The sequence below is a fragment of the Panthera uncia genome, chromosome E3, assembly GCF_023721935.1.
Source record: "Panthera uncia isolate 11264 chromosome E3, Puncia_PCG_1.0, whole genome shotgun sequence".
In the NCBI taxonomy this organism is placed as follows: Eukaryota; Metazoa; Chordata; class Mammalia; order Carnivora; family Felidae; genus Panthera; species Panthera uncia.
The window spans coordinates 35,363,985-35,391,644 of NC_064815.1; the positions used below are offsets into that span (position 1 = coordinate 35,363,985).

The 27,660-nt window shown below is 65.4% G+C and overlaps 3 protein-coding genes across 3 annotated transcripts in view; all 3 read left to right on the plus strand.

Annotated features, from left to right (window-relative positions):
- The first annotated feature begins 9,109 nt into the window (after window positions 1-9,109).
- On the plus strand, window positions 9,110-12,681 carry LOC125928441 (voltage-dependent T-type calcium channel subunit alpha-1H-like). Its single transcript, XM_049639139.1, has 5 exons — window positions 9,110-9,143; window positions 10,712-10,744; window positions 11,688-11,830; window positions 11,942-12,075; window positions 12,512-12,681. Exons 1-5 carry the CDS (start codon window positions 9,110-9,112, stop codon window positions 12,615-12,617), a joined length of 450 nt encoding a protein of 149 aa, XP_049495096.1. The 3' UTR covers window positions 12,618-12,681.
- Window positions 12,682-14,752: 2,071 nt separating this feature from the next.
- LOC125928442 (voltage-dependent T-type calcium channel subunit alpha-1H-like) lies at window positions 14,753-16,912 on the plus strand. Its single transcript, XM_049639140.1, has 5 exons — window positions 14,753-14,771; window positions 14,856-15,015; window positions 16,112-16,430; window positions 16,627-16,755; window positions 16,865-16,912. Exons 1-5 carry the CDS (start codon window positions 14,753-14,755, stop codon window positions 16,910-16,912), a joined length of 675 nt encoding a protein of 224 aa, XP_049495097.1.
- A 255-nt stretch (window positions 16,913-17,167) lies between these two features.
- The window catches only part of LOC125928443 (voltage-dependent T-type calcium channel subunit alpha-1H-like), a 19,809-nt gene continuing 9,316 nt past the window's right edge, over window positions 17,168-27,660 (plus strand). The window contains exons 1-14 of the mRNA XM_049639141.1: window positions 17,168-17,253; window positions 17,533-18,631; window positions 19,303-20,028; window positions 21,272-21,423; window positions 22,209-22,394; window positions 23,033-23,150; window positions 23,323-23,478; window positions 23,691-23,781; window positions 23,923-24,131; window positions 25,663-26,073; window positions 26,630-26,730; window positions 26,906-27,029; window positions 27,123-27,191; window positions 27,286-27,470. Of these exons, the coding sequence (XP_049495098.1) occupies window positions 17,168-17,253; window positions 17,533-18,631; window positions 19,303-20,028; window positions 21,272-21,423; window positions 22,209-22,394; window positions 23,033-23,150; window positions 23,323-23,478; window positions 23,691-23,781; window positions 23,923-24,131; window positions 25,663-26,073; window positions 26,630-26,730; window positions 26,906-27,029; window positions 27,123-27,191; window positions 27,286-27,470 (3,713 nt within the window). The remainder of the gene's footprint in view (window positions 17,254-17,532; window positions 18,632-19,302; window positions 20,029-21,271; window positions 21,424-22,208; window positions 22,395-23,032; window positions 23,151-23,322; window positions 23,479-23,690; window positions 23,782-23,922; window positions 24,132-25,662; window positions 26,074-26,629; window positions 26,731-26,905; window positions 27,030-27,122; window positions 27,192-27,285; window positions 27,471-27,660) is intronic.

A 27,660-nucleotide genomic window follows, 5' to 3' on the forward strand; every position in this document is an offset into this window, starting at 1 on the left:
CAGCACATTGGGGAAGGTGCCCTGTGGGCCCTTGGAGAGGGTGTGTCGTGTCGGGGGGGGGGGGAGCTGGACTTGGTCCCTGACCTCGGGTGGGAGGTCTGGGGGCCCTTCCCCTGTTCCAGCCCCCCCCGAAGGAGGCCTTGGCTGCCCAGCTGTTGGTGAGGGGGGGGTGTCATGGAGGAGCATCTTTTCCTTTTTTTTAAATGTTTGTTTATTTAGAGAGAGAGAGAGAGAGAGAGAGAGAGCGCGCGCGTACAAGCGGGAGAGGGACAGAGAGCGGGAGACAAGAGACTCCCGAGCATGTTCCTTGCAGTCAGCGCAGAGTCTGACACGGGGCTCAATCCCACCAACCATGAGATGGTGACCACAGCCGACATCGAGTCAGATGCCCAACAGACTGAGCCCCCCAGGCGCCCCCTGCCCTTCCTTCTTAATGCCCAGTTGCCAGGCAATGCCTGGGGGGAGGCTGGGATTTTCAGGGAGGGGCCGGCTGGCGTGGGCAGGGTCGTGGGGACAGTCCTGCTGCGGGGGCCCCTTTGCCAGACTCCCATGTGTGCAGAGATGTATATCTGCATGTGATGCGGTGGTCACTGCACGTGTCGGGTGTTCGTGGGACCATGAGGGGTTGGCCCTGCCCTCCGTGGGGCAGAGCTGGGGAAGCCAGGCCCCACCCGCAGGCTCCCGGCCTCTGGGTCGGTCACTGCTGGGGTGTGGCCCCGGGCTCTTGCTGGAGGGAGCTGCCTTCAGCCCCTACACACCCTGGGGCCGTGGTCTCGGGGCGGCCTGCCGGCTGGGGGTGGGGTAGGCGCGTTCCCCAGGCCGAGTTCCCAGGGAAGGAGCGTCCAGTCCCCCGGGGTCGCTAATTCGGGCCTTGGGCAGCTGCGCACTGGTGCCGAGGCAGTTATTTCTGGCCTGGAGAATTCCTGCCCAGAGCAGGCCCCGAAGCCCTGTCCCCATGGGCGGTCTGTCCTCCTCCCCGGGGGCCCTCCTGGCTCTGTGCCCCCCCCACCCACGCCTTTCCCTTCCAAGGTCGGGGGGGGGGGGTTATGCACAGCCCCCTGCAGGGGGCCCCAGCCTGCGCAGAGGAGCCTCGCTGGGAAGGAGGCTTCACGTGGCAAGGCCAGTCCACCCGCCTTCTGCATCCAGGACAAAGCCAGCCCGAAGGGATGGCCGGGTCCTAGGAGTGTTCAAGCCCTCAGCTGCTCCAGCAGGAACCGAGCCAGAGCTGTGACGTGGAGATCCATCAGGAGAGCTTGAGATACAGGAAAGGAACAGAGCTGGGGGCTAGATCCCCTTTCAGACGGGAAAATGGCCTGGGAGGGGGGCTGTGGGCCTCCAACTCACTCTCACATGCCGCCACCAAGTGGCTGGCAGGGTCTCCCTGAGGGTCCGTGGCCAGCACAGTCAGGCTTCCTGCGGGATGATAATTGGAAGTGGAGACGGGGTGCTTTTCCACTCAATTATGCCTTGAAAAAACCCGAAATCAAGCTCCTTATTAAGAGCTAAGCAGAGACATTAGCGCGCTTCCTAATTAGCATGGTCTTTAAAATTGTGCACAGTTAGAGGGAGCTGTGGGCATGTGCTCGGGCTCCAGGATGTTTGTGTAAATGAGCGTTTCGCTTTGTCTGGGGTGGGGGCGCTCTTTCTTCTGGAGAAGAGCCAACCTCCAACCCCCCTCCTGGCAAGGTGAGCTCGGCTGTACGTGTCCGATCGTGTTAGCACATCTTCTGCTCCGATCTTCTGCCCGCACATCTTCTGCTCCGATGCACGTGTGTGGGGCATGCACGGCACACAGGAATGGGTAGTACACGCACCTGAGCGCACACATGCATGCCCAGACGCTGGTCTCCAGTGCTCAGCGCACAGGCACGCCATGGGCACAGACTAGGTCTCTTGCCAGGGTCTGGCTGCCCTGGGCCCTACTCGGCCGGGGTCCAGGGGGCTGCTTCGGCGGCAGATGGGTGTGGATGCCGCTAGGGCGAGGACAACACGGTGCCCAGATGAGCTCAGAAATTAGGCCGGCAGCAGGGGCGTCGGTGCCACGAACTGCTCAGAACAGAACCAGGCACTGGGCTCTGCTGGGCAGGACGTGGGCCTCAGCCCTGGATGCCCTGGGCTTCGCGGGGGCAGGCGTGCCCAGGGGTTAGGGAAGGGGGTTCATTGCTGGGTCAGAGCTGGCTTCCTGGGGAGTCCCAGAGCACAGCTCCGGAAGTGTCCAGGGCCGCCGGTACAGGGAGAAGCTCTCAGAACAGAGAAAGAATGTTCCAGTGGCCAGAGGTGTGCACGGGTGGGGTGATGAGCTCCTATCACGGGGTGGGTGGCCGGGGTGGGTGGCCGGCTCCGATGGGGAGGGGGCCTACAGCCTCTTGTCTTCCCAGGGGAGGCGATCTCCCGGGAACGGCCCGGCCCCCCTGAACTCCCCCCACGTGACCCTGAGCCGCAGGCCCAGAGCAAACAGCTCCATGTTTGGCCAGCTCTCCTGGCTCCCCACCCCAGCTGAAGCTCAGTGAGCATGAGTCACACCGGCCTAGGGACGGGGCGAGCGGATGGGGACAGGGACAGCGTGGGGAGGAGGGCTCCTTGCAGCCTGAGTCTGGCCGGAGGGGAAGCAGCAGGGGGCTGGGGCTCGGAGCAGAGGAACCATTTGGGAGAGGCCAGGGGACAGGCGAGCACAGAGGCTGGCAGGGCCCATGTCAGATTCGGGGGGCGGGTACCGCTGCCCCCCACAGTGGCTGTGGCAGATCCTGTCGCCAAGGTGCTGGGTGAGCCACGTCCAGGGAGTTCTTGATGGGCCGGCAGACCTGTGGTTCCCCAGGGCCCGTGTGGCTGGCTGGGGCAGGGGTCCTGTGTCCCCACGGGTTGCGTGAATGGGAGTTGGCCACAGGGAACCAGGGCCCTTCCTGTGCAGCGTGGACGTGTGTGGTGGGGACAGGCTGAGAAGGCCACCGTGTCTCTGACTTCGAAATAGTCTGCCTGCAGGCGCACCTGGCCTGAGCCCCCAGGCCCTCCCCTCATTGTCCCCTTCTTCCCAGACGCTGACAGGATCTTCGGGACCCCACCCCCTTCCCTCACTTAAAATTTTGCGGTGGTGGCCTAAGGGGTGGGTGGGGAGGCTGGAGACCGGGGGCTGTTGGAGGGAGTGAGCTGGGGGGGGCCCTTCCCAGAGCCCCCTCCTTACCTTTTCAGCAGCCTGTTGTCATGGCAACAACCTCAGGCAGGAGACAAACTTCCTTCATGGTGAGATCTGGAGTGGCTGCTTCTCCCTCCTCAGAGAGGCCCCCACATGAGACTGGAGCACGGGGTCTGTGCCCCTGTGGGCATCAGGGTTGGTGGCACAGAGGCCCTGCTCCAGGAGCCCCGGGGGCATCGTCCGTTCCCATAGCTGTTAGACGAGGCGCCCTGGCATGGTGGCAGGTGCCGGGTAGCTGCTTTGTCCAGAGCATCAGGCCCCCCCCCCGTCCTCCACGGGTCTCGGCCACACCGGCTTCATCACTCACCGTCAGTCCTGGTGAGGGGTGCTGGGCCTGTGCAGCAGAGGTCTGAGCGGCTGAGCCCGAGCACTGCTGAGATGACCGAGATGTTCCCTGGGGGCCCAGCGTGTGCGAGCCCAGCCCGGGCACACCCGCATTCCTGTTCAGTGCCACCGCCCCGAGGCCCCCTAATCTGCAGTTGAACATCCCACCCTGGGCTGGGCCCCGTCACGGCGGCTGAAGCCTTAATCAGTTGATTCATCGCTAGTTAATTAAGCAGGAGTGTTTATGGAATAATCGTCACCAGGAACCAGGGAAGGTACATCTGCCCGGGGTTTGGGTGGGGGCGTGCTCTCCCTTCAGGTGGTGCCTGACCCCCCAGGCTGGGGCAGAAGCGATAAGACTTCGGGGGACCCACTGATGACAAGGTGGATGCTGGCGGCAGGAACATGGATGACCACCACAGGGTGGTTCACACCATAGGGTGCAGGCGGGGCCCCCAAAGGTCTCCGCTCCACACCTGCTGAGCAAGGGGGCCTTCAGGGCTTCAGAGAAGGAGTCAGTCCCAGGAGACCAGGGTCCCCCAAGGGCAGGGGCCCTGCCAAAACCCCTGAGACCAGGGAGCAGACCCTTGCCTGCGGCTCCCGCCAGGCCTGAGTCCCCACAGGCTTTGAGCTTCATTAGCAGGTGCACAGGTGTGGACCTGCTGAGGCCCTGCGGTGTGGGGCTGGAGCCCTGGACCCTGCCGGGACCAGGGGTGGCCAGGCCAGGTTTTTGAGAGTCAAGGGTGTCCCTGGGCTACAACAGCCCAGGGCGGATGGCAAGTGGCTTTGCCTTAGTACCCTACTTGGAGCTCCTGCTCTGCCTTTGAAGGGTCCCAGGGGCCCGGCTACCCTGGTCCACTGTGAGCTCTGGGAGGCGTCGTTCAATGCCATCCCCACGGGCAGCTGGACCCACGATGGGAAGCCACCAGGGGGACCCTGGAGTGCTGGGGAGCCCATCTGCGCAGAGCTGGGGGGTTGCTGCGCCCTGCAGGGAGGGAGGACACGTGGCGGAGGAGCCGGGGGGGGGGAGGTTCCCTCCATGCCCGCCCAGGTGCCGGTCCTGAGTCTCCGCCTGGATTTGAGGGACAGCAAGGACAGGTTGGAGGCTCCAGCAAGATGGAGTGGTCAAGAAGAATCCCCAGTACCCTGTGTGTTTCAGTCACTGAGGTGAAACGCACACGTCCTGGGGAGTTCAGTGTGTTAACAGTGCGGTGCAACCTCCCGCTCTTCCTAGTTCCAGAACATTCCATCACCCCACAGGGAACCTGTCCCCACTAGCTCTCACTCTCTGCCCCCCTCCCCCAGCCCCTGGCAGCCGCCAGTCCATGGTCTGTCCACATTTGCCTGTTGTGGACACAGGCAACACAGGTCCTGGAACCAGGTCCCGCAACCCTCGTCCTCTTCCGTTGGCTTCTGTCCCCGAGTGCCCCACCCGTGCCATTCACCCACGTGGTAGCAGGTGCGGAGGTTCCGCTCCTCTTCTCCGCCAGAGGGATGTGTCCCTGTACAGATGGGCCACGCCTTGTTTATCCGCGCGTGTGTTAGTGGACGTTTGGGTTGTTTCCTCCCGTGGGCAACCGTGAGCCCGTGCAGGTCTGTCAGAGGGCCCTCCTCTCTCCGGGGTGTGCCGAGCCATGTGGGGACCTGATGGTCTGAGGAACTGGGGTGCGCCTGGGTGGGAGCTGCGCCCACATGGGGTCCGTGGTGCTGCCAGCAGCCATCTACGCTCCATGTGGAACTGGCCGTCTCCAGAGGGCCCTGACGCCAAGCTCAGCCCTTGTCCGTCTTGCCCGCCCCGCCTGGAGGGCTGGATATGGTGTCCGCGTGTGGTGCAGAGGAATGGGGGCTGCGGGGAAGCGTCGGGGAAGCCCCGTCACGCGTGTATCTCCGGTAAGAACACGCAAGATGCGTAATCACACAGACTGAACTGGGGGACCGAGAGGGCACGGGGGCGGGGGTAGGGGGCAGCAAAAGTGGCTTCACGACTCCTGCCAGCCCCATCAGCCCGGCCCCGGCCTGGACCCTGTCTCACTCCCTCCCCGTGAGGGTTTCTGCCGGAACTTTCCCGTGTCTTCTCGTACACGTGTGTCAAGCCACGTCCTAGAGGAGCGAGCCTCCACGTGGTGGCTGTTTTCATGAATGGTGGCTCTCCGTCTGCCCAGGATGTGTTTCTGCGCCAGTGCCGGCGGCCCCGCTGCAGCCTCGCACCCTGTCCGTGGACACGGTCTGATGTTCAGGGGCCCTGCGTGGTGCTTCCTGGCTCGCCGGGCCCGCAGCCTCACTGGTTCCCAGGAACTGCCCGGCTCTCGGTGGGTGTGTGGGTGGAGCGCCCGGGAGGGGCTGGACTCGGGGAAGGCCACGCCGTGACTGAGACGTGGGCTGGTTCTTGGGGTCTCCCGTGCTGCCCACGGGGCCCCAGGGTCTGGTCTGCGGCTGGCTCGGGCCTGCGTGGGGTGTTTCTTCCGGCCCCACAGCTGTTCTGTCTGCAGCCACCCACTCAGCCGTGTGGGGTACAGTAGACGTCTGCTCTCAGTGGCCCAGAATTGTTTTCCCTTGTAGGATGGGCTTTCTCCCCCATGAATAAACATACGCTTTTCTCCTGGAGCAAAATGGAAGAGCAAGCTTGAATGCTCAGGAGAATGAAGGCTGGGGGGCGGGGGCGGCAGGCCCTGTGTGCACAGCGGCACGGAAGGCCCCACACCACCTCCCCCAGGGCTGGGAAGGGCTTGCCCCGTCGGTGGTCCAACCGGAGTGGGGCCCTTGGCCCAGCATGTGGGACCTCCATCGGCCGCTGTGTGTCTGGGGCAGGCATGTGCACCTGTGGAGCCCCTGGACTGGCTGAGCTGACCCCTACGCCCCATGTGCCCGTGCAGGCCACTTGTCCACACTACCCAGGAAGACTGAAGGCCCATCGGGGTCCGAGGCTGGTGTCTGAGGGCCTCGCGTGGGGGTCTGGGCTGAGCACTCCCCGTGTACAGGGGATCACAGCAGCCCAAGGCCGCCTCTCGGCTGCGGGGGCGGCTGCTGTGGGTCCCAGACAGGCAGACGGGGGACCTGACCTGGCTGAGGCCATGGTGAGGAGGGGGCTCTGGCCCACCCCACCCTGGGCCCCCTGCTTCCTGCTGCTCCTGCCCCGCTGCCCCCCCTCCCCCCCCTCCCCCCAGACACGAGGACACTCACGCCAAGCTGTCGTGGATTTGGTCTAATGGAGCTTAGCTGGCTGAGCAGATTGCTCTGGAGGGCGGTGGGCGGGGCTGGGCTGCACGGGGCTTTCTCATCTTCCGGAGACAGAGCTTTGCAGATCTATCCGCGTGATCTCCTGACAGCCCCTCAGGGAGCCCAGCCTGTGGGATCAGGGCCTGGTCCCCACATGCCCTGCAGAGGGGCCCCTCCAGCTGCTGGGTTCCCCGTTGGTGTGTGTCTCTCAGTGAGGGGTGTCCAGCCCCCTGTCCCTGTCCCTCTGGTGAAAACACCACATCCCCTCCCTCCTCGTGTGTGGGGCCGGCCAGGGGAGCTGAAGTGGCATTCTCGGGATGAGGGAGGGTAGGGGGGACATGGAGCCTGCTGGATGCTCCCACAGAAGGTAAGGAATCTGGGTGCTTCCCTCAGCCCCTGAAATATAGCTGCCACACTCCCATCGTATGGGGGTGGGGGGAAGCCGAGGCTCAGAAAAGAGGAGGGGCAAGCAGTGGTATTGCCGGTGTCAGGCTCTCCTCTGGCTCAGAGCTGGGCACGGGGAGAAACGGCCCACCCCCTGGGTCTGGGGCCTTGAGCCAGCTGGGTGGCCATGGGGAGCTGCATGTTAACAATGAGGCTTTGGCTCGGGGGTCCAGGACCACCCTTTGGACCACACTGCTCCGTGCCGTGCAGGCGTCTGCGGGGAACTCCACCTGCTTCCGGGACCCTAGAAACCACGGTCACTGGGGAGGGGCAGTGTCACGGACTATCAGGGTCCCTGATGGCAGTGAAAGTGGGGGGGCTGAGTGGCCATGAGCCCCTTCTGGCTTCCAGCCCTGTTGCGGTCACCCCCGCTGGGGTCACCCCCGCTTCTGGGACATTCCCACCCAGTGCCCACGCCCGGGACAGGAGGAGATGGGGCTCACAGGCTAGTGCCATCTTCGAAGACTCTCTTGGTGTGCTTTTCTTAACCAGCTGGGAGTCTGAGAATGAGGAAGGCTGGATTGATGGAGCGGTTCCCAGCAAAGCCTCAGTCCCTCAGGCGAGCAGCATCCCCCGGGCTGTCCCGCAAGTGGCCCAGCCCTGAGCAAGCCCCGGCAGGGCCGCTTCAGCACCACGGACAGCGGCCACCACCTCCTCGCCACTGCGGCCTCGCATTGGGGTGTCTGTGTGGGGTGCATTGGAGCCATGGTCGGAGAGGTCAGGAAGTTGGCACCGAGAGCCTCAGGACAGGACTGGGCCCCTCCTCCACACCCGCCAGGGGTGGGGGGCCAGCCGTGGCGTGGCTGCCAGAAGTGGGGAGGTGGTGCAGCCTTGGTTCAGCAAAGGCCTGAAGGGGAGCGGGGAGGTATGAAAGGCTGGCGTCAGGCCAGGCTGGGCAGAATATACTGGAAGGGCTCTGAGTGCGGAGTGTGGGGCTCACAGCGTGGGCATGGCGCCTGAGGGGTCTCCCGACAGACGGGACCTCTCCCCTGCTGCTGGTGGGGGTCTCCAGCCCTGAGGGAGGCCCTGGGACCAGGGCGCTCAAAGAGTGTAGGTCAGAGGGCTCACTGCTGGCCAGACAGAGCCTTGCTGGCTCTGGGATCCTGTGGGCAAGACCATCTCATTCAGCTTTGGACTCAAGCCCCCGGAGCCTCTGTGGCCAGGCCCTGGGCAGCACTGTGGGCCCCTCCCTATGCAGGAGTGGCTGCCTCCTCCTGCTTGCACATCAGCTTGGCTTCCTTGGACCCATGGTGGAAATTGACTCTAATTTGCAGAAGTTGGTTCCAAACCTAAAGGATTTTTAATTAAACTCCAGAAAACCCATCTGTGTAATTAAGTCTCCAGAAGTCACTGGGCTCTGGATGGGTAGCTGGGTGGCACTGCCTGTCCTCAGCTTCCCACTAAGGTGTGATGGGGGAGGAAGGTGGCCTTGCTGTTGCGGGGGGCTGATTCATCCCTGTGACCCCTGTCTTGGGGGAGCCTCCTGGCTGTCCACAGGACCTGTGCTGCCTGTGAGGACCACACACGCTCCTGTGCACCTTGCTTTACACGGACCGAGGCAAAGTCTCGGGGCCCCAGTGCAGGACCCTAGGATCTCTTCCCTCCCAGGTGTGTGTTTGGGGTTGTGGGGGAGAGAGGCAGAGGCTATAGAGGCTGTATCACTAGCATAGTAGCCCCACAAGGGCGAGCGATCTCAGTGATGGATGGAGAACTTTCCAGGTGCTGGAGCCATGCTGACTGGCGTGGTTATCCCAGCCACACACGCCGATAGTGTCCCACTTCTTGGATGAACCTGTGTTCATGCCCTCCAGGATGGGTACCCAGACTCCTGCCCGAGGGGTCTTGAGCCCCAGGACATGCCTCATGGGTGGGGCAGGCGGGCCAAGGCCCACAGGAGCAGCACCGTCAGGAGGAACCTGAAGCGTGTGGGCGGGCATGGCTTGCCAGCAGTTTGGGAAGAACAGGGGAGGTAGGACCCCAGCTCAGGGGCCCCCAGGAGAGCTGTCTTTTCAAGTTCCTGGGGGCCTGGTTTGTGTCTCCTCCTGGGGAGTGAGGGCCCTTCCCAGCTCCTGGACTGAATAGTCTGCCTCCTGCCCACTGTTGAGGGTAGACACCTTGCCTGACACCAGCTCCGGGGTCTAGATCAGGTCCCCTGCAAGAATCCCCCAGGCCAGGAGATGCCTGTACCTACCCCTTCATTCCCTGCCTGGCCCTGTGCCCCAGGGTCCAGAACGGGGGCCACACCACAGCTTGGTGGGAGTGGCTGTGGCAGTGCTGATTAGGGGCTTGGGGGTAGCCGGTGGGTTTGTTCTGGGACAGGTGCAGGGCCACCATGCACATTCATCACCTCATTGAGGACACCTTCCCTGGTTTGGATGTTCCTACAGGGGGGTCTCCAGGGGGATCTTGAGTGAGCACTGGTGCAAGCCTGGGAGAAGTCAGGCAAGCAGGCTGGAGAAGCAGGATTCCCAGGTTGGGGAGGCAGCCCAGCCTGGGAGAGCTTGGGGTGCTGGGACAGAGAGAGGGGGTTCCCGGTTCCAAAGAGGCAGACACTCCCCACACCTGCACGGGTGGCTGCACACGCACATTGGGGGCCCCAGGCTCGTGTATGCTGCCTCCCTGCCAGATGGGGGCGGGGCGTGCACCTACAAGACCCAGGGTCTACCTGGGTCAGGGAGGAGGGGTGGGGTGGGATGCACTCCCTCACACCATCCCACTGTCGCCTGCCCGGAGCAACCTGCCGTGCCTGTTGGGGATGTGGGGCTTTGTCTCCCTGCAGGCCAGTCTGCTGAGCCATTCTGTGTCACTGACCACAGCCCTGTCCCCATGACACACACACACGCGCATCCTATCCACGCGTGAGCTCTCCACAGAGCTATTACCGCAGCAGTGGAGGGACAGAGAGGTCGGGAGGCCAGCAGAGTGGTGCCTGAGGGGTGGAGAGGACCAGCACCCATGTGCAGCCTCAGCACGCTGTGACAGCATGGGACCCAATCTGTGCAGGGGATCCCCAAGATCCCCAGATGGATCCAGGCTTATGCACAGTAGGTGCACCCTGGCTATTTGGTGCTGCTGTTAGCCCAGCTGTCTGAACCCCCCCCCCCCAACCCCCCAGGGTGTCAGCCTGTCCTTCCCGGACAACCCATCATGGGGCCTGGGGGCCAGGGTGCCGCCTTAGCAGGAAGCTGATTTCTGTTTTTCTGCAGCCAGACCACAGCAGAAACACTTGTTACTGCTGAACCCATTAACTGTAATTATGGCGCTCTCGGCGGGAACATAATTACCCTGGTGGCCTGGCACCGTGCCGGACTGTGCCCTGCTGGCCCTGACCCGCTCTTGCCCCTGCACTGTGCCTTGCTGGCTCTGCCCCTGCCCAGGAGGCTGGGGGAGACAAGGGCACGGGCTGCTTCCAGCCCCTGCAGAAGAGTCTCCTTCATGCCCCGTGTCTCTGACCCCGTTCAGCTCCCCAGGCCTTATCCCCACCGTGCCCCAGGTTCTGGGCACCTAGGCCATTGCTCTCCTCCCTTTGTTCTCCAGCTCAGGCAGCCCCACAGAAAGCCCACCTCAGAGGTGGGTCCAGGGATTCGTGCCGTGGGGATGACATGGGGTGGGGCGGTGCACAGAGTACCGCCAAGCCCTCCGGGCCACGAGGACTGCGTGCGTGCGTCCACAGGGTTTGTGTGGAGCCCCCGTCCCCTGTGCTGTCTGGCTCTCTCCCCATGCCTCACACAGGGCTCCCTGAGTTCCTGGGGATCCAGCTGGGCTGGGTGTAGGGATGCACCCCTTCGCAGAGACAGCTACGGTGGGCCAGGCCACTGTGCAGCCTGCGTGGGGCCCCAGCGCCACCTGGTGGCTGCTCTGAGAATGCCCGGGAGTTCTCGCCGGTCTGGGTGGCCGAGGTGCAGAGTACCTGGGGGTGGCTGCTGACCCAGCTCCCGAGGCCCCCACGCCACCTGGACGCTCTCCTGCCAGCAGGACACTCTTGGAGGTGGCCGGTCGCTGCAGGCCGCTTGGGGTGGCCTCCCTGGCCCCCATCCATCCAGGCGCACAGGAGGGCTGCGGGTCCTCCACGCACAGTCGCTGAGCTGAGCTAAAGCCCGCGTCCGTCATCCCAGCTGCTGTGGTCAGGGCACCTCGCGCCTGCTGGCATCACGTGGGGTTTAGCGTGGAGTCCCCCTCATGGTTCGTGTGCGTCCGCAGCGTGTGTTGGTGTCCCGGCTGGGCACCGAGTGTGTGACCTCACTCTGGAACACCCGAGCTGGGGGGGAGAGCCTGGCAGAGGGGCCGCAGCCGTCATCCACAGCGCGGGGGTGGCAGCAGTGGCCCACGCGGGGATGCAGCGGTCACTGCGCGCGGTGGCCAGCGCCAGGGCTCTGCCCCTTGAGGCCTGGCCGACGGGGTGGGCGCGGGGGCTGTTGAGGGCTCGGCACGTGACGTGCCTGTAGGCACCGTGGCGGCCGTAGGGGTGCCCCCGCCCCCTGCCCTGCTGCCCCGCGGCCGTCTCCGCCTCCAGCGTCCACCCTTAACTCGACCGCCTGCCGCACGTGGTTCGAGCATGTCAGCATGCTGGTCATCATGCTCAACTGCGTGACCCTGGGAATGTTCCGGCCCTGCGAGGACGTCGAGTGCCAGTCGGAGCGCTGCAGCATCCTGGAGGTGGGCCCGTGGTGGGCATCCCCGGGTGCGGGCGTGCGGGGGCAGCCCCTGGGTGCGGGCGTGCAGGCCCCGCCTCCCAGGCCCCGCCTCTCAGGCCCCGCCTCCCGCCAGGCCTTCGACGACTTCATCTTCGCCTTCTTTGCGGTGGAGATGATCATCAAGATGGTCGCCCTGGGGCTGTTCGGGCAGAAGTGCTATCTGGGCGACACGTGGAACAGGCTGGATTTCTTCATCGTCATGGCGGGGTACGGACCCCCTGGCCCCCAAAGCTAGGGCTGCCCCGCGGTGGCGCCAGTGCCTGACCGAGCCTGGCTGGGAGCCCCTGGGGCCCAACAGGAAGGAGGATGGGCGGTGCCCTCTGCAGGGCCCCCGGCAAAGCCTAATCTGGGAGGAGGGTGAGGGTGGGGAGCCTCTGCCAGGGAGCGGGTCGCGGTCCTGGGGCTCCCTGTGCTGGCAGTGGGGGTGGCAGGACAGGCAGATGGGGTGAGCAGTAAGGGGCCCCAGTGGTGACCCAGGGAGGCTCGGCGTACGGCTCAGGGACTGGGCCCCCAACGTGTGGTCAACCTGCCCTGGGCCTCCTGGCCTCAGCTGGCGGGTGCCCTGGAGAAGGGCTGTGCTCACCTCTGTCCCCGGGGCTGTGGGCACCCCCTGAGCCTCTGTGTCCCGCTGCCCCTCCACCAGCATGATGGAGTACTCCCTGGATGGACACAACGTGAGCCTCTCCGCCATCCGGACGGTGCGTGTGTTGCGGCCCCTCCGCGCCATCAACCGTGTGCCGAGTAAGTGATCCCTCCGTGGGACAGGACCGGGTGTCCTGCCGGCCTTACTGACAGCTCTCAAGGGTCCCCTAGGGCACACCGCCTGCTTCTGGACTCTCTGGCCCCAGCACAGACCCTCGTCCTGGGGGAGGAGGGCCCTGGAGGATTTGCCCCTTCTGGGGAGAACAGAGCCGTCCTGGACCATGTTGGGGTGTGACAGGCAGGCAGTGTGGGGTCCTGGCTTCCCACAGTGCAGCGGGGTGACCGGACGCTCTGGGCCTCGGGCTTCTCATGTGCACGACATTTGGGTCACACTGGGGGCATGCCACTGACTCTCTGGTCCTGTCTCCGCCAGAGGCATCTGGTGCTTCAGGACAGCGTAGAGAAGCTTCCGGGAAGTCACGTGGGTGCTTGTTTGGAAAGCGGCCCGCCCTTACACAGGTCACCTGCCCATGCGGGGGAATGGTTTGAGTCTTTTCCGGTGTCGCGTCTGAACTCAGCCGTTCCTCTTCCTGGGCAGGAGGGCAGTGCCCGTGGTACCACGTAAGGCGTGTGTGTACGTGTGTGTGCACGGGTCTGCGTGTACCGTGTGCACACAACCTCTCCAGCGGGGAGGCCAGAGTCCTGGCGGCCTCGGCACCCAGGCCTGTCCCACAGCCCCCCGAAGGGTGTGCCCCCCCTCCCCCCGCCAGGGACCAGTACCCCCCCTGCCACGGGCCCGTCAGCTCCACCAGAGGGCAGGTGTCACGGAGTTGTGCTGTGCTGGGGGACCCCTGGGTCTTTTTCCCGCCTGCCCAGCTGGCTCTGTCTTCAGGGTTCAGGTGGGGCTCAGGTGCTGTGTGAGCCTGCGAAAGGTACTGACCTCCCTGAGCCTCGGTTTTCCCAACTGTAACAGCGGGACACTAGTGGTACCCCCCCCCCCATGTGGCTGTGAGCGTGAGGGAAGCTGGTGTGTGTGGCTCTCAGCTCGGTGCCTGGCATCTACCACGTAGTCTGCTCACCTGGGTCCACCTTTGAGAGCAGGGAAGCCACAACACGGCCCATTTCTGCAGAACTCACTTTTCAGGCTAAATGTCTGCAGTGTCCAGAATGCTCCCAGCAGCCTGGCCTCCCTCTGGGGACATTTCCCTGTCCCAAACTGCACACCTCCCCTAGGCAGAGTTGCATCTCACTGGCTTCCTGGGGTCCACTCTGATCCCTGGATCACATCTGTGGCCCTTTGAGCCAGTTCATGTCTGGCTGCGTGTCCCACAAATCTTCCTCCCCGTTGGGGCCCCTGGGTGGCTCAGTCGGTTGAGTGGCCGACTTCGGCTCAGGTCATGATCGTGCGGTCTGCGAGTTTGAGCCCCGCGTCGGGGTCTGTGCTGGTGGCTCGGAGCGTGGAGCCTGCTTCAGGTTCTGTGTCTCCTTCTCTCTCTGCCCCTCCCCTGCTTGTGCTCTCTCTCTGTCTTTCAAAAGTAAATAAATGTTAAAAAAAAAAAAAAAAAAATCTTCCTCCCTGCCACTTCTGAAACTTCCATGCCATTCCTGGCTATGGTTCACCCCCTGTGACCCCAGGTGCCCGTTCTGCCATTTGCCACTTCACAGGTGCTGCTCTGAGGCCTCGGCACCTGCCCCCTCCCCCACCCCCTGACCGAGGGTACTGTTTGCTGCCTGAGCCTTGGCCCTTGCTTGTCTTACCCTTGTTCAGGTCTGGGAGGGGACAGGTGTAAGTGAGTAGAGGGCACACAGGGCTTGGGTGACTGGATTAATTAACTTACCCTCTCACAGCCCCCAGCACCCAGGCAACAAGGGCTTCAAAACTCTCTCTGGAAAAACCACCACGTTCCCTGGGTGTCGGTGCGGCCCCCCCTACCTCCCTCCAGTGCAGGGCCCATTTCTGCATGGTTCCCGCAGAGCACGGAAAGAAATGCTCCCAGCCCTGTCCCCATTGCAAGACCCCAGGCTCCTGAGGGCTGGAGGCAGCCCAAAGCCTGAGCTGCTGGGGCCCCTGGGGCTCTGGCAGTCATTCAGGAGGAGTGGGGGGAACCCATCAGCCTCGAGACCTAGGCCCACAGCCCTACTGTCCTTTATGTAGGTCTGATCCACGGGGGTCCTTGTGCCTCGCCCACTGAATGTGTAGGGACACAGTGCAGGTTCCCCCCACCCCGAGTCGCTGATACCCATGTATGAACAGCTGGAGGGTGCAGGGCCCACAGGAGGGGTGGGCGCCTAAAGGAACCCCAGGAGAGCACCGCCCTGCTGACTTGTTTCTTTGCCACCTGCAGGCATGCGGATCCTGGTCACGCTGCTGCTGGACACACTGCCCATGCTCGGGAACGTCCTTCTGCTCTGTTTCTTTGTCTTCTTCATCTTCGGGATCGTGGGCGTACAGCTCTGGGCTGGTCTGCTTCGCAACCGCTGCTTTCTGGATAGCACCTTTGCCAGGTGGGTGGCCCTAAGGGCTCTTGTGGGTTGTGCACCCCCAGCAGGCTCCTCCCCTTCCAGCCCAGCCCCAAGTGCTCCGCCCCCAGCAGGCTCCTCCCCCGCCCAGGACAGGGCTCTGCCCCAGCAGGCTCCTCCCCTTCCAGCGTAGCCCCAGATGCTCCGCCCCCAGCAGGCTCCTTCCCCCAGCCCAGGACAATGCTCTGCCCCAGCAGGCTCCTCCCCTTCCAGCCCAGCCCCAGATGCTCCGCCCCCAGCCGGCTCCTTCCCCCAGCCCAGGACAATGCTCTGCCCCCAGCAGGCTCCTCCCCCGCCTGCCTGGCACCTGATGCTCCATCCCCAGAAGGCTCCTCCCCCAGCCCAGGGCAATGCCCTGCCCCCAGCCCAGGATAAGACTCCGCCCCCAGCAGGCTCCTCCCCCTGTGGCCCGGCCCCCCCTGATGCTCCACCCCCAGGTGGTGTCTCCCTCTCCAGCCCAGAACCTGACATTCTGCCCCTATCCCAGGACAATGCTCCACCCCCAGCAGGCTCCTCCCCTTCCAGCCCAGCCCCAGATGCTCTGCCCCCAGCAGGCTCCTTCCTCCAGCCCAGGACAGTGATCTGCCCCCAGCAGACTCCTCCCCTTCCAGCTCAGCCCCAGATGCTCCGCCCCCAGAAGGCTCCGCCCCCTCCTGCCTCGCACCTGATGCTCCACCCCCAGCAGGCTCCTCCCCCAGCCTAGGATAGTGCTCCGCCCCCAGTCCGCTTCCAGTCTAGCACCCAATGCTCCACCCCCAGAAGGCTTCTTCCTCTCCAGCCTTAAGCTCTAGGAACTTGCCCTTTCTAGACTATTTCTGGTTGGGGTTCTGGTTTCTTTGTTTTTAGGTGTGGTTTTGTTTTTCTGCTAATCCGCTTGTGTTTCACTGTTTCTGTCCGCCTGTTTTCTTTCACTGCCTTCATGTTTCCCAATTCTGTCTTTCATTGTTTTCTTGCTTCTGTGTCTTTCTCTCTCTGTCTGTCTCTGCGTGTGTTGCTGCGTATCTTGGCTTCTCTCTCTCCATCTCTCCACATCTCTCTGTGTCTCCCTCTCTGTGTCTCCCTCCCGCCCACCCGCCCGCAGGAACAACAACCTCACCTTCCTGCGGCCGTACTACCAGACAGAGGAGGGCGAGGACAATCCCTTTATATGCTCCTCGCGCCGGGACAACGGCATGCAGAAGTGCTCACACATCCCCAGCCGCCGTGAGCTGCGCGTGGAGTGCACGCTGGGCTGGGAGGCCTACGGGCAGCCGCAGGCCGAGGGCGTGGCTGGCGCGGGCCGCAACGCCTGCATCAACTGGAACCAGTACTACAACGTGTGCCGCTCGGGCGGCTCCAACCCCCACAACGGCGCCATCAACTTCGACAACATCGGCTACGCATGGATCGCCATCTTCCAGGTGGGTCCCGGCTCTGCGGCCGAGGGCCTGGGCCTCGGTTTCCCCATCGAGGGGGTGCACCGAGCGTGGGGGGGGGCCCCGGGGGTCGGTTCACTTGCCCTACCGGCCCCACGGTGGGCCCCGAGGGGACGTAGGCGAGGAGGCCCCTGCCACCCTCCCAGGGCCATCCGTGTGTGCAGCCGCCTGCCCCCCCCAGGTGATCACGCTGGAGGGCTGGGTGGACATCATGTACTACGTCATGGACGCCCACTCTTTCTACAACTTCATCTACTTCATTTTGCTCATCATCGTGAGTGTGGGCGACGGGGCGGGTCCTGGGGGCTGGGCAGGATGTCCGTGGCCGCCAGCGCTAGCGGGTGGAGGTGCCCTTGTGTCGTGACAGCTGACCGCAGACCCCTCAACTCCCCTCTCGGTGGACGTCGCCACGTCCCCAGGCTGCGCCATCCGAGCCTCTGCTGACTCCCTCGGGGACCCTGCACTAGGCGAGCTGCAGGGCGGGCCAGAGCAAAAGAGACCCAGGGCTGCCCGTGCTAGGGCCGGGGGGCTTCCGCTGAGCTCCCGGCGGGAGGTGGTCGGAGGAGAAAGCCCACCTCCGGGAGGCCTCGTCAGGCCCTCCCACGGCCAGGTCCCGTCTGGAGGCTGCAGAAGACTCCGGACCGTGTCTTGGGGTCACGGCCCTCCACGGTGTTCACGAGCCTCCGGACTCAGCTCTCCGCAGAACAGGTTGCCCCAAAGGCATGGCTCTCTGGAGCGTAGGTGCCCCACCAGGCACAGCTCCCTACGGTGGAGATGGGCCTCCAGACATCGTGGTGTCCGAGGCAGGGTCTGTGAAGACCCTGCTGTGCACAGAGACAGGCAGACGCCCTGCCTCGTTTCTGACCACAAGTGTGAGCAGAGGAGAGCATCGCGTGGTGACCCTGCCACGGAGGGAGTGAAGCTGAGGGGTTTGGAAAGGTCCGCCCTGGAGAGGAGGGCGGTGGCCACGGTCGAGAGGGTCTCGTCGGGAACAGAGCGAGTGGGGAAGGGGGCGAGCCGTGCAGGTGACGGGAAGGGGGGGGTCTCTCCCACCCCGCCAGCCGCCGTGTCCTCCACATGTGCGCAGATGGGGGCAAGGGTCCGTGCAGCCCGCGGTGGGTGCTGGGGCTCGGCGTCGCATCAGCAAGGACCCCACCCATCCTGGGGCGCTCCCACCAGCCTCACTCACAGCTGGGTCCTCGGCCACCGTGCGGTGGCTCTCCGGCGTCTCCCCCCGGGGCTCGGTCTCTGTCGTAGGGGCACCCCGCCCGACCCCGACAGCCCGTGACCCCCTCCCCCACGGCCTGGGTCAGCGGCCGGGCCACAGGAGGCTCACCCCTGCCCGCCTGCTGCAGGTGGGCTCCTTCTTCATGATCAACCTGTGCCTGGTGGTGATCGCCACGCAGTTCTCGGAGACCAAGCAGCGGGAGAACCAGCTCATGCGGGAGCAGCGCGCACGCTACCTGTCCAACGACAGCACGCTGGCCAGCTTCTCGGAGCCGGGCAGCTGCTACGAGGAGCTGCTCAAGTACGTGGGCCACGTCTGCCGCAAGGTCAAGAGGCGCAGCCTGCGCCTGTACGCCCGCTGGCAGAGCCGTTGGCGCAAGAAGGTGGACCCCGGCGGCGCCCTGCACGGCCAGGGTCCCGGGCGCCGGCCGCGGCGCGCGGGCAGGCATGCGGCCTCCGTCCACCACCTGGTCTACCACCACCACCACCACCACCACCACCACTACCATTTCAGCCACGGCAGCCCGCGCCGGCCCGGCCCCGAGGACACCAGGCTGGTGCGGGCCGGAGCGCTGCCGTCGCCGCCCTCGCCGGGCCGCGGGCCCCCCGATGCCGAGTCAGTGCACAGCGTGTACCACGCGGACTGCCACGTGGAGGGGCCGCAGGAGAGGGCCCGGGTGGCGCACACCGCGGCCGCGGCCGCCGCCGGCCTCAAGCTGGCCACGGGGCTGGGGGCCATGAACTACCCCACCATCCTGCCCTCGTCGGTGGGCGGCAACAGAGGCGGCACCGGCCTCGGGCCCAAGGGGAAGCGGGCTGGCGGGCCTCCGGGCGCCGGAGAGCACAGCCCCCTGAGCCTGAGGGGCCCTGATCCCTATGAGAAGATCCAGCATCTGGTCGGGGAGCACGGTAAGGACCCCCGGGCCCGGCCTGTGGAGAGGAGGTGGGACCTGGGCCCGGTGAGCCAAGAGGAGGCGGGACTCTCACATCTGCCCTGCCCATGTGCTCCCCGGGGAGGCCCCGGGCCCCTTGGGCCGTGACACGACCGGTGGCAGGGGGACAGCACCTGGTCTATAGCGAGCCCCACGTAGCCTCAGTGCAAGTGCCACACCAGCATTTCCCCACGAGGATGTGAGAATTTGAGGCTGACAGAACCCGTCAAACCTCAAGCCTGTGTCCTTTTGCACCCCCCCCCGCCCCCAGGAGGGACCACCTGCCCATGTCTAGGGCTGACCACTTTGGAAGAGCGTCTGGTCCCCTTCTAGGTGGGGGTGCTGGGGCAGGGGGAGGGAGGGAGAGATCACGGAGCCCCCGAGGGCCCGGGGATGTCCCCCGACACACTCACGGTCCCTCCCCACTGGAGCTCCGCGGCACCCACCTCGGATAGGCAGGTGGAGGGACACCAGGTCCCCTGCAGACTGCAGGGCCTTCCCAGGGGGTGCGTGCAGGGTGCGGGCCACGGCACATCCGGAGCAGGCAGGGCAGGGCCGCCGGGTGCCTCCCGGGAGTGTGAGCTGCGGTTGAAGCTGCAGGGTGAAGTCGGGGTGAAGCCCGCCCTGGGTCCCAGAGACTCAGCACAGGAGAGCGGTGTCACGGCTTCTCGGCGACTGTTGTGACTCTTCTGTGTCAGAGTAACGGAGGTTCAGATAGCAGTGACTCGGGACGCTGCAATGAATTACTCCTCGCGAAGTCCGAGACCGTGGCTCGCGTTCTGTTTGCGTGGGTGGCGTGGCTGTGGGGCCGATCGGCCGCTCTGCTGCTTCGAGGCCCTACCCTTGGGTGTGGGCGGAGTGAGCGCGGGGTGCGCGTGCGTGCACCCGGGTGTGCGCGCGCGTGCGCCGTTCACCCCGCGGAGGCCTCCGCCGCAGGGGCGGCCCGGCAGCCTGACCCCGTCCGCGTCCTTCCCCCCGCAGGACTGGGCCGGGCCCCCAGCCGCCTGTCGGGCCTGAGCGTGCCCTGCCCCCTGCCCAGCCCCCAGGCGGGCACGCTGACCTGTGAACTGAAGAGCTGCCCGTACTGTGCCAGCGCGCCGGAGGACCCTGACTTCGAGCTCAGCGACTCCGAGAGCGGGGGCTCGGAAGGCAACGGGGTCTACGAGTTCACGCAGGACGTGCGGCACGGGGACCGCCGTGACCCCATGCGGCCCCCCGCGGCGGCGGACGCGCCAGGCCAGGGCAGCGCGCGGCAGCGGGCGCGGCGGCGGGCGGCCCCGGGCGAGCAGGGCGGGCCGGGCCGCGTCTGGGCCGCCTTCGGTGGTAAACTGCGCCGGATCGTGGACAGCAAGTACTTCAACCGCGGCATCATGGTGGCCATCCTCACCAACACGCTGAGCATGGGCGTCGAGTACCACGAGCAGGCAGGTGGCCGCGGGCCCACCTGAGGGTGGGGGCGGGGCCAGGGACGGTGGCTGCTCGGTCGCTTGACAAACGCTCCTGTCCCTCTCTGGGACTGGGTCCTCATCGAGTGAGCACGGACACGCGCCGTGCCTCCCGTGTGGAGCTTCTACCCATCTGGGGTCCGGGGAGAGCACCACAGACCTAGCAGAGGCCAAGGGCATTCCCCAGGCCACCTGGTGGCTCGTCTGAGGATGGGCTCAGCTCTCGCAGATGAGGGCTCCCCTTCCGTGAGCCAGGCCCTCTGGGATGCTCATTGTGGCCACGGAAGCCCAAAGTGTAGAATGGCCCTTGGGAGCCCGTGATGGGGTTGTCTGGCCCCTCAGCAGCCATTGAAGCCCTCCTCACCCCCCCGCCCTGGACCGAGGCCTTTGCAGGAAGGGCGGCAGCCGGGTCTGACAGGGAGAAGGCGTCCTCTTTAGGGACCAGGCTGGTTCACTCAGGGTGACCAAATGGAGTTCCTCGTGTCCCATCCTTCAGGCTTTTCCAGGGGTTTACACGGCTTTTCTCGTTCTGGAGGATTTAGGGAAAACCCGAGCAGTGGTGGCTTTCTGCAGGCCCCGTGTGGGGAGGCTCTTTTCGGGAGGGTGAGAGCCAAGGACAGGGACGTGAGCAGACTTCAGGGGACTCCTTGGTAAGGAAGAGCCTCTGCACACGTGGACACGTGCACACGCCGGTGTGTGTGGTTATGTGAGTGCATGTGGACATGTGTAAGACCTACCCGTGCAGATGGGAACACGGGTATAGACACGTGTCGTGTGTGCACAGGCGTGCTCACATGCGTGGGAACATATACATTAGCTCAGGCACACACACAGATAAGTCAGCAGGTCCCCAGTAAGAAGATCTCTGGAACCTCCTGCCAGCAAGAAGGGGTATGCAAGGCCCCCAGACTCCAGGGAAGCAGATGCAAGGCAGGTCCCCCACGCCTACCCTGGAGCTGGTGTCCCCATGTTCCCGTGGCCTCCATTTGCTCCAGTCTCAGACATGCTGGCAGGGCCTAGGGGAGCCAGAGACGGTCAGGGTGGGAGGGCCAGGCAGGCTGGGATCCGCTTCCTCCTCCAGATGGCAGCCAGTGAGGTTGCTTCCAAGCCGCTGCATCAGTGTAGTTGAGCCCGCGCTCAGATTCCTGGGGGCAGGGAGCCTTCCTGCCTCCCAGGGGTGGGAGCCGTGGGTGGGGCATGACGGCCTCCCCACTGCCCGCAGCCTGACGAGCTGACCAACGCCCTGGAGATCAGCAACATCGTGTTCACCAGTGTGTTCGCCCTGGAGATGCTGCTGAAGCTGCTGGCCTGCGGCCCGCTGGGCTACATCCGGAACCCCTACAACATCTTCGACGGCATCATCGTGGTCATCAGGTGGTCCCCTGTCTCCGGCCTGGGCCGCGGGGCCCGGGACCGCACCCCCGCCCCGCCCCGAGAGCAGAGCCCCAGTCGGAGGGAGAGGGCTTGCTGGCAGTGTTTCTGGCAGGCTACAGGGTCACACATCGTGGGCAGGGCGGGGTCCCCTCCCTGGGACCAGGTCCCTTCCTACTGGCGCTGCCAGCTGCACGCAGTCCACCACGTTTCAGAATGTTTCCAGAATGTGGTGGAGCCGTTGCCTGTGGGGACAGCGTAGACCCTCGGCGGCCCTTCCGCCTCCTGGCTGGAGTCCATTCAGGGCTCCGTGCCTGCAAGAAAGGCCAGCTTCCCTCTGGGATATCTGCTGCATGGCGTCAACATGGGAAGGAGTGGGAGAATCTGGGGATACCTGTCTCCCCCAGGAGGAAGCAGGGCCTTCAGGAGTCAAGGGGGTCCCCCCTGGCGGGGACAGGGTTGAGTGGGAGCAGACGAGGTAGGCAGAGCTCGCTGTGAGAGGCACAGGATGGGGAAAGGGCCCCGGATGGAGAAGTTTCTGACCAGATCAGAGCCCAAGTTCTGGCAGCTGCTGGGGGCGGGCAGCCACCAGCGACAGCAGCTATTTAGATGGCGAATCGCACCCCCCCCCCCCGCGGGGCTCTAGTGGCCTTGACACAGCTTAACTTCTCCGCAGCCGGTGAGGCTCGGGGGGTGGCGGGGGCGTGACGCTGGGGAGGCGGGGCCAGGGGCGTGGCGGGGGCGTGGTCCCAACGCGGGCCACTCCTGACCCGCGGCCCGGCCCGCAGCGTCTGGGAGATCGTCGGGCAGGCTGACGGTGGCCTGTCGGTGCTGCGAACCTTCCGGCTGCTGCGGGTGCTCAAGCTGGTGCGCTTCATGCCCGCGCTGCGGCGCCAGCTGGTGGTGCTCATGAAGACCATGGACAACGTGGCCACCTTCTGCATGTTGCTCATGCTCTTCATCTTCATCTTCAGGTGGGCCGGCTGCCGGGGAGCCGTCCTCCCCCCACCGCGGGGCTGTGTGGTCGGGACCTGGAGCGCAGGAGGCGTGCCGGGCACGGCCCGCCCACCGCTCCGCCCACCGCTCTGCCCCCTGTTTGTGGAGGCTCCTTCACTGGTTCTCTGTTCAAACTTCATTGGCTGGCCTTCCGTGTGCTGGCAGGACCTGTGGGACCCCAGAGTGGGCTCCACTCTGCAGGCTCGCAGCCGGGTGGGGGGATGGGCCGGACCCCCAGATGGATGGATGAGGATCTGTGCCCCAAGGAAATCAGGGAAGGAGTGGGGGCAGCCTTCACCTGCTGTGTGCTGAGCACCCACTGTGTGCCAGCCTGGCGTGGGGTCAAGCCTCAAGGATGGGCTGGGGCAGAGAACGGCCCAGGCAGGCTGAGCGAGACAGGCCCCGGTTTCTCCCACCCCGGTCTCCGTCTTCCCACCTGTAGGATGGAGGTGGCTAGGCCATGGGCACCGGCAGGGAGGCCCCTGTAAAGCAGGAAGCTGGGGACTGGGCCAATGGGGAAGGCGTGGAAGGGCAACCCCTGGGGGCAGGGATGGCCACGTGGCGCTGCACCTGCTCACCTGCTGCCCGCCTCCCTGCCATCCTGTCCTGCCCTTAGCATCCTGGGCATGCACCTCTTTGGGTGCAAGTTCAGCCTGACAACAGACACCGGAGACACGGTCCCCGACAGGAAGAACTTTGATTCCCTGCTGTGGGCCATCGTCACCGTGTTCCAGGTACAGCCGGGGTGGGCAGGCATCCCCTGACGGGAACGGCGGTCCCCGGGAGAACCCCCCGCCCTGCTCGGGGCAGCCCCAGCATGTGCCTTGGTCTGTCTGAGGCCAGTGCGGTGAAGCCGCCCCCCAAGGCTCCCCGGCATCTCCAGCCCCAACCGGCCCCTCTCCGCAGATCCTCACCCAGGAGGACTGGAACGTTGTCCTCTACAACGGCATGGCCTCCACCTCCTCCTGGGCGGCCCTCTACTTTGTGGCACTGATGACCTTCGGCAACTATGTACTCTTCAACCTCCTGGTGGCCATCCTGGTGGAGGGCTTTCAGGCAGAGGTGAGGGGCGGGCATCCCACCAGACAGACATGGAGAGCGAGCGTCGTTTTGCCACCACACCTGCCCTTGGCAGTAATCTCGGGCCGAGCCCTCCCGGCTACGCCCAACTCCACGCCAGCCTAGCCCAGGGAGGAGGCCTGCGTGGGGGTGTTTGACGCAGATGGTTCCTGTCCCAGGGGAGCCTCACGTGTGTCTTCTGTCTGCGGGCACAGGGTGACGCCAACAGATCCGACACGGACGAGGACAAGACATCTGCCCACTTGGAGGAGGACTTTGACAAGTTCCCAGACGCCCGGGCAACGGGTGAGCGTTTGTACCATGGGGGTCAAGGGGGTGCCATTCACCCCATCCTGGCCTAGCACGGGCTCCCGTGGGCAAGTTCTAGGGGGCACGTTCGCTTCCTGGAAGCTCTGGGGGTGCAAATCCCCGCCTCCTGTCTTGCAGAGGTGAAGATGTACCCACTGGCAGTGACCCCCAACGGGCACCTGGAGGGCCGAGGCAGCCTGCCCCCTCCCCTCATCATGCGCACAGCGGCCACGCCCATGCCCACCCCCAAGAGCTCCCCACACCTGGACCCGGCCCCCGGCCTCCTGGAGTCGAGGCGCGGCAGCAGCAGCTCTGTGGACCCCCAGCTGGGCGACCAGAAGTCACTGGTAGGGACCCTCCCCTGCCCCGGCTCCAGGCTTCGTCCACGCGGGTCCTTGGGGCCTTTCCCAGTATGAGTGTGGGTCCTGCACGTGCCACAGTCCCACCCCGTGGGTCCCCATCCCCGAGTGGAGGAGACAGGCGCTCCGTTTTCCCGTACGTGGAGCCAGAGCGGCAGCTCTTGCAGACGGAGCGGGAGCGGAGCACACGTGGGAGCGCGTGGCGATCCCTTCCTCCCCGGCAGTTCATCTTCCCGACCGAAGCGAAAGACAAAAGCCGGCAGAGCACAGGACATACCTCGGGAGGGCAAAGGAAAGGGACAGCAGGGAGGGGACACACGACAGAAGCCGGGGAGTAGGGGGAACACGTGATAGAAGCTGGGCGGGGGCTCCCCATGCAAACCTAGGAAACGCCGCCCCAGCAGACACAGTCCGCCCTGCTTCCAGAAGGCAGGGGAGGGGCGGGGAGGGGGGGCAGAGTAGGAGAAGCTAGCCGCCCAGGGGAAGCCAGGGGTGGGCGGGGCGTGTACACGCAGGAAAGTGCAGAGCAGGAAGATGGGACGTAGCGTGGCCATCACCGAGAAGCACTCAGCCGAACAGCAGCATAGCGGCCTGATTCATCCAGCCTGGATGCTGGGGACCGAGGGAGGGGGACAGGCAGCGTCGTGCTGGCCCCAGGAGGTAGAAGTGAGTAACAGCGGAGAGGGCGAGGAGGCAGAGGCAAAACCCCTGTCTCTTCTGAGACAGCAGCTCAACAGTTGTACAAGTCCAACGGTGGCCAGTTAGGAGCGGATTTGGGGGCCCACCCAGCAGCTCTACCAGTGTCTGAGGATGTCTGGCCCAGTGCTGGTGCCAGGCTTGTTGATAAGCACCCCTACCTGCTCTCCAGGCCAGAACGGTCAAAGTTGCCCAGTCCCAGTCCCAACCCGGCCCCGGCCCTGGCCCCAGCCCGACCCCGGCCTCAGCCCGGGTCAGCCCAAGCTCAGCCCAAGCCCCAGCCCCAGCTCAGCCCCAACTCAGCCCCAATTCAGCCCCAGCCTCAGCCCCAACCCCAACCCAGCCCCATCCCAGCCCCAACCGGGCCCTGGCACAAGCCCCGGCCTCAGCCCCGGCCTCAGCCCAGCTCGGCCCAAGCTCCAGCCCCAACTCAGCCCCAACTCAGTCCCAGCCCCAGCCCCGGCCTCAGCCCCAGCCCCAGCCCCAGCCCAGCCCAGCCCAAGCTCCAGCCCCAACTCAGTCCCAGCCCCAGCCCCAGCCCCAGCCCCAGCCCCAGCCCAACTCAGCACCCCCAACACTCACTGGCTGTCTCAGGCTCTTCGTTGACCGGCTTTGTGCCACAGGCAGACCACTGAAAACGCAGTCTGCTCGCTGGTAGGGTTGTGTGCGCGTTACAGGAGGTGATCCACAGACAGATGCCGCCTACAGCGTTAGTAGTAATGCAGCTGGTCAGGAAAAGCCCCTGTGGCCAGGTGCCCAGGGCCTGGGATGTCTCGGCGGGGGGCTGGCCCTGCTCACTCCTCACCCCCCCCCACACACACAGTCCAGCCTCCGAAGCTCGCCCTGTGCCCACTGGGGCCCCAACAGCGCCTGGAGCAGCCGGCGCTCCAGCTGGAACAGCCTGGGCCGCGCACCCAGCCTCAAGCGCCGGAGCCAGTGCGGGGAGCGGGAGTCGCTGCTGTCCGGGGAGGGCAAGGGGAGCACAGACGAGGAGGCGGAGGACGGCAGGCCGGGGGCGGGGGCCTCGCCGGGGACGCGCACCGTCCCGCTGCGCCGCGCCGAGTCCCTGGACCACCGCAGCACGCTGGACCTGCGGCCCCCGCGGCCAGCCGCGCTGCTGCCCAGCAAGTTCCACGACTGCAACGGGCAGGTGCTCGCCCTGCCCAGTGAGTTCTTTCTGCGCATCGACAGCCACAAGGAGGACTCGGCCGAGTATGACGACGACGTGGAGAATGTGAGCGGGGCCGTCCTCCACACCTCCCTCCTGTTTGGGTTTGTTCTCCAAAGCAGAGTCTGAGGCGGGGACCCAGGGCACGTCACTCGTGGGGTCTCCTGGTGCCCCAAGACAAGTGGGTGGGGAGAGCAGGACAGGCTGAGCAGCCCTTGGTGCCGTCCCGGGACACGGCCTCAGCTCATCCACCCGGAGCCCTGGAGCAGATTGGCCCCGGGCTCGACCCTGCGCCCACCTGAGGGGTGGTTCCGAGCCCTGAGCAGGTCAGCCCCTGGCAGGCAGCTCCTCAGATGCAGAGGGCAGGGCCGCCTTCTCAGTGAGGCCCTTTTTCAGGGTGGTTCTGCAGGATGGGGGCCAGCGGGGGGAGGGGTCCCCTGGACTCCCAGCGGGGGTCTCTGTCAGTGGGTGGGGAGGACCAGGCTGGAACTGCTGGGACCCCAGAGACAGAAGGATGGGGCTGGGCCTAAGGAGGAGGCGGGCCCTGAGTGTGGGAGGGCCCGCGGTGGGGGGCGGGGGCAGGCTGGGAGGGGCCCTGAGGACCTGCGTCCTCTGCCCCCAGAGCTGCTGCCTGCGCCTGCGCAAGGTGCTGGAGCCCTACAAGCCCGCGTGGTGTCGGAGCCGGGAGCCCTGGGCCCTGTACCTCTTCTCCCCGCAGAACAGGTGAGGGGCACGCGGCCAGGGGCTGACTCCGCCCCCTGGGTTCCTGCGCTCCCTCTACGCAGTGAGCGTCCCTGGGCGTCGGGGTCTCTTGCGCCCGGAGCTGTTTTCTCTGGGGCTGTAGCAGCCACGCTGTCCCTGGAGCGGGTCACGCTGCCTCACGTGCCCAACCGCCCAGGTTCCGGGTCTCCTGCCAGAAGATCATCGCTCACAAGATGTTCGATCACGTCGTCCTGGTGTTCATCTTCCTCAACTGCATCACCATCGCCCTGGAAAGGCCTGACATCGACCCCAGCAGCACCGTGAGGCGCCCTTCTGGCCCGGGGGGGGGGGGGGGGGGGGGTTGGGGGCACGGCTGAGTGCCGCCGGCCCCTCTCACCAGCCTGTCCTTGCAGGAGCGTGTCTTCCTCAGCGTCTCCAACTACATCTTCACGGCGATTTTTGTGGCTGAGATGATGGTGAAGGTACCAGCGGGCCCAGCAGTGTCCAGTTTCTGTACTTGTCCCAGCCCCCAATTGAATGTGCCCCCCACCTGGGCTCCTCCTCTGCGCCTCCCAGGTGGTGGCCCTGGGCCTGGTCTCCGGCGATCACGCCTACCTGCAGAGCAGCTGGAACGTGCTGGACGGGCTGCTGGTCCTGGTGTCCCTGGTCGACATCGTGGTAGCCATGGCCTCCGCCGGTGGCGCCAAGATCCTGGGCATCCTGCGAGTGCTGCGCCTGCTAAGGACGCTGCGGCCTCTGAGGTGGGCGGGGCCTCGGCCGAGCCAGGAAGGGGTGGGGCCTGGAGTCAAGGAGGAGGCAGGGAGAGGAGGAGTGGGGGAAGGGACGGGGCCTTTGCCGGGTGGGGGTGGGGTTGTGGGGGGGCGGGTCCGGGAGTCAGGGAGGGGGGGGGGGGGGGGGGCATGGGGGAGGGGGGTTGGGGGCTGGGTTCAA

Excerpts from the sequence above, each read along its gene's own strand:
- LOC125928442 (XM_049639140.1), top strand. Across the intron at positions 15,016-16,111 it reads CTGGATAGCACCTTTGCCAG|GAACAACAACCTCACCTTCC; the intron begins GTGGGTGGCCCT and ends ACCCGCCCGCAG. Across the intron at positions 16,431-16,626 it reads CATGGATCGCCATCTTCCAG|GTGATCACGCTGGAGGGCTG; the intron begins GTGGGTCCCGGC and ends TGCCCCCCCCAG.
- LOC125928441 (XM_049639139.1), top strand. The coding sequence starts at position 9,110 with ATGGCTTGCCAGCAGTTTGGGAAGAACAGGGGAG. Across the intron at positions 11,831-11,941 it reads AGCGCTGCAGCATCCTGGAG|GCCTTCGACGACTTCATCTT; the intron begins GTGGGCCCGTGG and ends GCCTCCCGCCAG. Across the intron at positions 12,076-12,511 it reads TTCTTCATCGTCATGGCGGG|CATGATGGAGTACTCCCTGG; the intron begins GTACGGACCCCC and ends CCCCTCCACCAG.